We start from the raw sequence: 8,976 nt of genomic DNA on the forward strand, positions 1-8,976 counted from the left end.
CCCCCCCCCTTTTTCCTTCACCCCCCAGCCCCTGCCAAACGAATACTATAAATTATAGGCAACATACGAAAAAGTATTATGCATTTAGTTTCAATGGCTTGCTTGGTATGATTTGGTTGTGTTACAAGTGTCCATGACCTCAAAACTTTGTAGGTTTTTGAGAAAAATTGGATTGAACCATTATACAAACAAGAAGGGTCCTCTTGGTCTATCTTGTTAAAATTCCTCTGCCGCAGAACTTCATACTCGTTTAATGCATGTCATTCTTAGAAATGCATGACTTATCTGTACTCTGTGATTCCACTTCTTCAACGATTAACTGCCCCAGGGGGCTGATTTTCATGATGCTTCAATAGAAAAATTCAAAGAGACATCTAATTTGTCATGCCCAATGAGTGAAGGAACAGAATTAAACCAGACTGCAATTGTAGTTGAGATGGTGGCTGTCCTATTGCCACTTGGTTGATATTTTTGCACTAGTACTATTATTTTTTGATAGGAAACATAAACATTTCATTGATGTGTTTGCACTGGTATTCTGCCATTAAATTGAAACGGCTTGTTAAGATTGATATCTATAATTTGTTTTACATTCATTTACTATTGTAGTGTGCGCTACTCTACACTACAATATTTGGTCAGCGGAGAATTCGTGTCTCCACTATATCTTTACCTTGCACCAGTATGCTGAATAACCTCTTCCGATCAGCTGACTTGGACACTCAGTTCGCATGTTTTCTAAAGCAAGGTATTTTCACTTTGGTCGTGGTTTTTTGTATTTGTTTTTTATTTTAATAATTTTCTTTTGCAGTTTGTTGCTGTAATTAGCTTCTTTTGTTTTGTTTTTTTATAAGAGACGAGATTGCTGTTATTATCTCTGATCTCATATTTACATTTAGGACCGCTTTGTGGTTTATTTCATTGTGATCAGATGATAGATAAGATTAGCTGCGAACAAACTATTAATGTCGCTGGCATCAACCTCATACTTGCCCTTTCAATGCTATATGCCTCAATACTTATATATATCTTTATCTAATTTTTATAGCGGCGGCTGAAGTTCCTTCATCCCCACTCCTGCAAATTCGGGAGCGTATTACAAGTCTGTGTGTCAATGTTTTACTTTCATACCGCAAGTATTGTGCAACGGTATCATCATCTGGACAGCTCATTCTGCCGGAGGCTCTAAAGCTACTGCCACTTTATACCATTGGTGTGTATTTTATCCATACCAAAACCTGTCTAGTTGGCCGACGATTTTCTTGCCCATAATTTTCTTTCCTTCGAAACCCAATTTCTCCCCATTAGGTTTTTAAGAGTTTTTTTTTTTTTTTTTTTTTTGCACATGAATTCTGAACTCTTATGCGGAGAAATAATATCAGAGAAACATCTTTATAAAGATTTAGTAGTTTATAATCTTTAGATCACCTATGGAAATTGGAAAATATGGGATTTTACTAGAATTTAATGGAATTGATCTAATGGAGAGAACTCAGTTACATGTTAGCAAACATAAAATGAAGAGTCGGCATATTTTTGCTGATAAATTGTGGTACATGGATAGGGTCAGTGATACTATTCTGTTGGCTTCTTTCAGCATTAATAAAAAGTACTGGTTTGAGAACTGAAGGAAGAATTGATGATCGATCTTTTTGGGCGAACCATGTTTCTTCCCTTCCAATTCCTCTGGCTGTTCCCTTGGTATATCCTAGAATGTTGGCTATACATAACCTTGACACACAGGTATGACTTGCTTTATTTTGCTTGCTTTCTTTCCCAGTGGTGGACTGTTCTCAGTTTATGTTAATTTCTCCTATTGGCAGGATGGTGATTCGACTCCCGGTACTCCAATTCCTCTTTCTAGTGAGCATGTGAGTGAAGAGGGAATCTATCTTCTTGAGAATGGTGAAGATTGTTTGATATATGTCGGGAACTTGGTTGATAGAGACATATTGCAGCAGTTATTTGGCATTTCCTCAGTTGATGAAATTCCTGCCCAGGTATTACGCTACACGGTAGAATTGTCATTCTTGTTATTTATGAATAATAAAATTATAAAAAGGGAGGTAAGCCAACCCCATCCAAAGGAAATTACTTAAAACTTCTCCAATTGGTTAAATGAATAGCATGCATATTATCATTTCTATTGCACACAGGGTTTTCATTTTTAAATCACGTAGAATATAAGTTCATTTGATTTTAGACAAAAATATAGATGAAGGAAAGCAATATCAAGCCATTGATTCTAAAAAGTAGATGATAGAAGGAAAAGAAAACTAGGGATTATTTCTTTTTTCTATCATGGTTCTGATCTATACAATTGCTAGAAACTTATAAATATGTAATGAAATGTCTCAATTGGACTCATATGCTGGATGGAATCTAATTTGGCATGAAATTTGTCACTAATACTGTCGCATGTTCAGTTTGTGCTGCAGCAGTATGACAATCCTGCATCCAAGAAACTCAATGACGTGATGAATGAGATACGACGTCAAAGATGTTCCTACCTTCGGTAAGACTCGTATTATGCATTTATTTTCTTTTCTTTTTTAAGTTGTGGATCCTTTGTGTGTTTGTGTTTGTGTGTGTGTGTGGTGGGTGAGAAATAAATTTAACCACCATGAATAAATACAAAAGGAATGCTCTGCCAAACAAGGTAGGAATGGATTATGACACATAGGAGTCGCCTGCTCGGGTCGGAAATGGAAATATAAGGGAGCTCCCTCCTTTCCTCCCAAAATATGACTGGCCATTACTTTTTTTAGTTTGGTGTGTCCCAGGAGAGTAGGTCAAAACTTCCATGGGCTCCGAAAACTGCCTCTGAGCGAATTAATTATTATATAGATGCTTAAAATTTCCTTTTTTATCTACTTTTTTGAGTGTTCATTAACCTTTTCCTCCTCTTTTTTGCAGCTTGAGGCTGTGCAAGAAAGGAGACCAGTCAGGTCAGTGTTCTATATCAAATTTTATTATTATCTAGTGTGAGATTACAACTATACCCAATTTTGTATTCTTTGACTTGACTGCTACCCCCGCCCCCAAATAATAATAATAACAATAATCTCTTTCCATTTCTAAGCCAACATAAAGCGAGCATATTTTCCTTTTGAACTGCCATTTTGTCACTTTCTCTTGTTTAAGAAATATATGGCGCTAATTTTAGTTTTGCTCATCGTGTGTATAGATGCTTGTGGTGATTTTATATTCCTTTTGTGTTCTCTTATTCAGGGATGTTATTCTTTTCGAATATGATAGAGGATAAAAGTTCCAATGGCCCTTCATACATCGAGTTTCTTGTTCATGTACACCGCCAAATTCAGATCAAAATGTCTTCTTCATGATCTTAGACTTCAGTTAATCTTCCTGTGCTGCTGCAGTTTGTTTGCTTCAGAGGAACTCCTTACTAAGAAACCAGAGTCTCATGGGAAAGTGGGAACGAAATTCTCGGTATGAACGGGATCGATTGTGATAGTCCCATTTACCTTTGAGAAGTTATACGAGTGAATTTTGATATGGGTAATTGTTGTTGGATTATGTTTGATGGAAGATTTTGGTAGTGAACGCAACCAGCATAGTTTCTTGTTTAAATTTATTGTTATCTTCACAGCACTTTTTCCTTTTTCCTTTTCGACCCGAAATACCGTGTTACTGCTCTCGACGTACTGTCTGGGGACCAGATAAGATATCTAATATACCATATAGCTATCGACTTCTTTCTAGTAATCTATGTAGATAAGCATATATGGCTTCTATAAGTTCAGTCCGGATTAACTTTGACTATGATCCAGAAAATGATAATATGCATGTTACATGAACACTCATGTTCTTATAATTTCTTTTGTTTAATAAACTTGTAGAAATAATATTATTAATGGTAATAAAGCTAAATTATTAAGAAAATAAAGATTTCACAGCGCCCTTTATATCCTTTAAAAAACTACTATCCCTTTCAAAATTTTAAAAGAACACTCATTGGATGCAAACAGAAAAAAGAAGCTCACCCCTCACTTGTGAAAGAAGAGAAAAGACAGTCGAAGTCTCCAATGTTTAGAAGCAATTAAGCTTCGAGTCTTTGCACGCCTCCATTACCTTTTGGGAGGCCTACGCCCCATAGAAACTGTCTACCTGAGACTGTCCCTTAGCCCGTAAGTCCTGACACAAGGTTAGAATTCTAGCTCTTCCAGAGTGGTATCTCACTGATGGCTCGAGCCCTCAGAAGGGCTTCGCATATGAAAGTCATATTACCTGAAAAGAATGCTACAAGATTGAGATCAAAGAAATGGCCCAGTTTGACCCATTCTTCGAAAGAAGTTTTGACGGGATCTCTATCTATCAAAATTTTGACTTCCAGTTCTTTCGGACAACACATACAAAAAGACCCACTAACAATTAAGTAATTAGTGTACCTACAAATTTAATTTCTTTCTCTGCCAGCAGTAATATTCTTAAGAACTAACAATTAATTAAGTAATTAGTGAACCTACAAATTTAGTTAATTTCTTTCTCTGCCAGCAGTAATATTCTTAAGAAATGTTTGAATTAGCTCTAGAGATATTCACAACAAAATGAGGAAGGAAATAGTGAAAGATTTTTTTTTTTTTTATTAAACACTTGAGCTACATTCATTTTTGCCTAATAATTTTCCAACTCATCGAAAAAAAATGTCATCATCACGGGATTAAAATCTGCCAATTATGAAACAAATGGCATTCCAACAGCTAAACCAAGAAGAACCAGGGAAATTTCAAACATCGGTCGCGACATGTCGGTATGTCGAGCTACTAGACATATTGTGGAAGGTATAATTATTGATGGCTGCTTTGGTTAGTAATCCATTCCGCCCATGCCACCACCCATTGCTGGAACTTCCTTTTCGTCCTTAGGGAGTTCGACTACGATCGCTTCGGTTGTTGTCATCAAAGAGGAAACACTATATTCGAAAACATAAGACCTCTTAGTATCCAAGAACATGGGGAGTTATAGAACAAAATATTAATGAAAGCAAGGTTTGATTTGCTCGGCTTACCTTGCGGCGTCAACTAGGGCAGTTCTGATTACTTTCAGAGGGTCGATGATGCCAGCTTTGACCATGTCTACATATTCACCTGGTGGTGCATGTAAAAATCACATTGAATTAGTCGAAAATGAAACTCATTGGCCATTTTGTTTCTTTTCTTTTGTCATCCCAGCAATATATGTAGAACGTACCTTTTGCAGCATCATAACCAAGATCAGGGTCGTCCTGCTCCAAGAGCTTACCAACCACAACAGCTCCCTCGACTCCCGCATTCGATGCAATCGTGTGTACAGGTGTCTGAATAAAACATTACAGATAGAAATAAGTGAAGCTTCTCACAAACATGTCTAACAAAATCGTCCCAAGCCAATGGTTAAAACCACTTTTGTTACGTTAAAAGTAGAATCAAACAGTATATTCAAAATCTTCCAAACATTCTCTTGATGTCAGTGAGTGATCAACAATCATGTTTGAGATTATGACCTTCAGAGCATTCTGAATAATCTGGACACCAATCTTCTGATCAAAGTTGGCAGTTGGAAGTTTATCTAATTCTTTGGATGCGTACAAAAGAGCAACACCACCTCCTGTGGAAGGCGCCATTCTGTTAATGCCCTTCAGATGCAATACGTAAAATCAAAGTTAGCACATGGAGAATGAACTTACCTGGTACTATTCCTTCTTCAACAGCTGCTTTTGTGGCATTCAAAGCATCGGTGACTCTATCCTTCTTCTCGCCCACTTCTGCTTCACTTGCTCCTCCAATCTGCAAAAAGTATTGGTTTATATTAAGGTTGCAAGCCATCTTTCAAGAAAGAACGAAGAAATCAGAATCAAGGAGGAAGGTATAGACCTTCAATACAGCTACACCACCAGAGAGTTTCGCTAATCTCTCCTGTAATTTTTCCTTGTCGTAATCGGAAGTGCTCGCTTCAATACCCGACCTTATCTGTAAATTACACGAGACCGAAAACATGACACTAATTAGCTTCTATATTTAATAAAGTTTATCATTTACACCACCTTGTGTTTCAAAATGCTACAAACCTGTTCACATCTTTCCTCAATAGCCTTCTTGTCACCAGCGCCATCAAGAATAACTGTATCATCCTTTGAAATTGTGATCTGTAATATCAATCTAAGTTAATGCAGATTTTCAACAAGCGGCTGAAACCTTCAAGAGATGTAGAAAATATTGACATTCAGGATATAAGACGAGCTGCAACTTGAACTGGCCAAGAAACATAGGTCGAATATACCCGAAAATTATGTCAAGTTTCCAAACCTATTGGACATCTCATACCTTCTTGCAAGAGCCAAGCATGTCCAGATCGACTTTCTCGAGATTCATTCCAAGCTCTTCAGTAATGACCTACATATAAAGCACACAGAAGAGTTTGAGGAATCACAGAAAACATTATACAAAAGGAATTACAATACAAATGAAAAACTTACTTGACCACCCGTGAGAACTGCAAGGTCCTGCAGTCCGGCCTTCCTATTTTCGCCAAAACCTGGTGCTTTAATGGCACAGACCTGCAGGAAACAGTAAGAAAATAAGTAAGGCCCAAAACAAATCAAACGTTAATGTGTTCCATAAATTTCAATTGTTGGAAGAATATGAGGGTCGAACCTTAATTCCAGCACGAAGCTTATTCAGGATAAGAGTAGCTAGTGCCTCACTTTCAACATCTTCGGAAACAATAAGAAGGGGCCTTTGCTTCTGAAGAGATTAAAGAAAAATACAATATTATCGTCCATTTGCAAGTGTAAGAAACAACTCTCAACCATTAATAGATAGCCTACCTTCAGAGCCAACTCCAAAACTTTCACCACAGCATTTATGCTTGAGATTTTCTTTTCATAGATTATAATAAGAGGATCGTCCAATTCCTGCCAAGTTACCCCATGTGGTAGATAAAGTCAGGACGACCTTGATGATAAGGCGTACGATTAGAAGATTGGGAAATGTATTTTAACAAAAAAGATACATACACATTTCTGGTTCTTCTGGTTTGTAATGAAGTAAGGGGAAATATATCCCCTGTCTAACTTCATCCCTTCAACGACTTCCAACTCGTTATCCATTGTCTTCCCATCCTGTAGCAAATTGAACACAGTCAAAATAAGCACCAAAGGAAATGGTCAAATCAGGACATTACAAAAGAATCCCATTTTCAGATTAACAAAAACTAGAGACACACATTGCTGGTGACAGAGAAGCATTGTTGAAGCAATGAATAATGCATAAGGATGAAATCTAAAATGATATCTAGACCAATAAAAAAAAAAAAAAACTTAAAGAAGTTGGAGCATACACAAATACTTATGATTATCCCACTAAATTGACTTATGATTGTAGCTCGACAAGTTGGCAGCGATTTTAAAGAAATGATTCTAAAATTCTTTCCCACTAGATTTGCAACATCATATTTCCTAGTAGAATTGTAATAACCCAATCCCACCACTAGCAAATATTGTTTCCCTCTCTCCAATCGATGTGGGATCTCATAATCCACCCTCCTTGGGGGCTCAGCGTCCTCACTGGCACATTGACCAATGATTGGCTCTACCTTCTTTGGACTTTCCCTTCTGGGCTTCCCCTCAAGGTTTTAAAACATTGTCTACTAGGGAGTGGTTGTCACACCCTTATAAGGAATGCTTCGTTCCCCCCTCCAATCGATGTGGTATCTCACATGAATATAGTCATAAACCCCTATCAAGTTTCTTGCTGATGAAGGACTTTTATTATTTCAGGTTAGGCGAGGGAAAGAGTCTAGAATCACATTCAATCAAGTACCAAAAGTTTATTTCAGCATGAAAATGATCAGACATATAGAAGAAGGCATAGGGTGCGGCTATCCATTAACATGCGGCAAATATACAAATATATTAGTAACCAACTTACAGAGATGGTGATCACGCCCTCCTTGCCAACTTTCTCCATGGCTTTGGCAATTAACTCACCAATTTCTCTTTCGCCATTTGCAGATATTGTCCCAACCTATAAAAATACAATGAATTTGCATGACTGATTCTTGAATACAAAGTCACTACAAGGCCGCCAAGTGATCCTAGTCGAAAGAACAAACCTGCGCTATCTCTTCTGATGTGCTTATCATTCGTGCTCTACTCTTCAAGTTGGTCACAACTGAATCAACAGCCATGGAGATACCACGTCTTAAATCCATGGCATTCATTCCAGCAGCAACAGACTTGCAGCCCTCCGTAAATATTGCTTTTGTGAGAATAGTAGCACAAGTGGTCCCTGCAAGCCCCAAAACTCGTCACTTTGATTAGGTAATTTAGTGTGTAATGTTGGTCATCAAATCGCTGGTTAAATATTCAAGAAAATGACAAAAGAACCACTCATTGTGAACTGATACACATTCTTTTAGTGGTTATGCTATAACAGAAGCTTACCATCGCCTGCTACATCATTGGTCGCGTTAGCAACCTGCTTCACAAGGCTGGCACCAACATTTTTAACTTTATCTTTAAACTCGATACTTTTGGCGACGGTCACACCATCTTTTGTAACTTTGGGAGCCCCAAAACTTTGTTCAATCACTACAGTGCGCCCCTACAGCAGCAACATGACAGAATCAAAATCTATCAACGGAGAGTAAGACGATATAGCACGGAGGTTAAAAGAGTGAAGAAAGTGAATCATCAATGGAAATTAACCTTCGACCTTCGATTCAGGAAAAAAAATAAATGAAAATCAGCAAATACTGCACCTACTAAATTCGCCATTCATCAAACATATGAATGTCGACAGTACCTTCGGACCCATTGTAACTTTAACGGCATCAGCAAGATCCTCAACACCCTTGAGCATAAGACCTCGAGCCTCCACCCCAAATTTAACGTCTTTCGCCGCATAGTTTCTGCTCCAGTTAGACCTACTAGCAATCTAAAACGCCAAATACAAAAAAAAAAAAAAAAAAAAAAAA

At 37.5% G+C, this 8,976-nt stretch overlaps 2 protein-coding genes across 2 annotated transcripts in view; one reads left to right on the top strand and one right to left on the bottom strand.

The window, feature by feature from the left end:
* Positions 1–3,622, top strand: part of LOC111460314 (protein transport protein Sec24-like At4g32640) — a 16,494-nt gene extending 12,872 nt beyond the window's left edge. Inside the window, exons 19-25 of the mRNA XM_023103517.1 lie at positions 610–748; positions 1,049–1,213; positions 1,598–1,743; positions 1,824–2,000; positions 2,427–2,515; positions 2,917–2,948; positions 3,232–3,622. Of these exons, the coding sequence (XP_022959285.1) occupies positions 610–748; positions 1,049–1,213; positions 1,598–1,743; positions 1,824–2,000; positions 2,427–2,515; positions 2,917–2,948; positions 3,232–3,344 (861 nt within the window). The 3' untranslated portion in view covers positions 3,345–3,622. The remainder of the gene's footprint in view (positions 1–609; positions 749–1,048; positions 1,214–1,597; positions 1,744–1,823; positions 2,001–2,426; positions 2,516–2,916; positions 2,949–3,231) is intronic.
* A 947-nt stretch (positions 3,623–4,569) lies between these two features.
* Positions 4,570–8,976, bottom strand: part of LOC111460315 (chaperonin CPN60-1, mitochondrial) — a 5,390-nt gene continuing 983 nt past the window's right edge. The window contains exons 3-18 of the mRNA XM_023103518.1: positions 8,805–8,936; positions 8,444–8,603; positions 8,113–8,288; positions 7,929–8,024; positions 7,016–7,120; positions 6,827–6,913; positions 6,654–6,743; positions 6,476–6,556; positions 6,324–6,392; positions 6,068–6,145; positions 5,874–5,969; positions 5,687–5,786; positions 5,504–5,607; positions 5,212–5,317; positions 5,030–5,108; positions 4,570–4,933 (exon numbers count right to left, since the gene is read on the bottom strand). Coding sequence (XP_022959286.1) covers positions 4,828–4,933; positions 5,030–5,108; positions 5,212–5,317; positions 5,504–5,607; positions 5,687–5,786; positions 5,874–5,969; positions 6,068–6,145; positions 6,324–6,392; positions 6,476–6,556; positions 6,654–6,743; positions 6,827–6,913; positions 7,016–7,120; positions 7,929–8,024; positions 8,113–8,288; positions 8,444–8,603; positions 8,805–8,936 — 1,665 coding nt within the window. The 3' untranslated portion in view covers positions 4,570–4,827. The remainder of the gene's footprint in view (positions 4,934–5,029; positions 5,109–5,211; positions 5,318–5,503; positions 5,608–5,686; positions 5,787–5,873; positions 5,970–6,067; positions 6,146–6,323; positions 6,393–6,475; positions 6,557–6,653; positions 6,744–6,826; positions 6,914–7,015; positions 7,121–7,928; positions 8,025–8,112; positions 8,289–8,443; positions 8,604–8,804; positions 8,937–8,976) is intronic.

This window comes from Cucurbita moschata, unplaced genomic scaffold, assembly GCF_002738365.1.
Source record: "Cucurbita moschata cultivar Rifu unplaced genomic scaffold, Cmos_1.0 Cmo_Scf00023, whole genome shotgun sequence".
Taxonomy (NCBI): domain Eukaryota; kingdom Viridiplantae; phylum Streptophyta; class Magnoliopsida; order Cucurbitales; family Cucurbitaceae; genus Cucurbita; species Cucurbita moschata.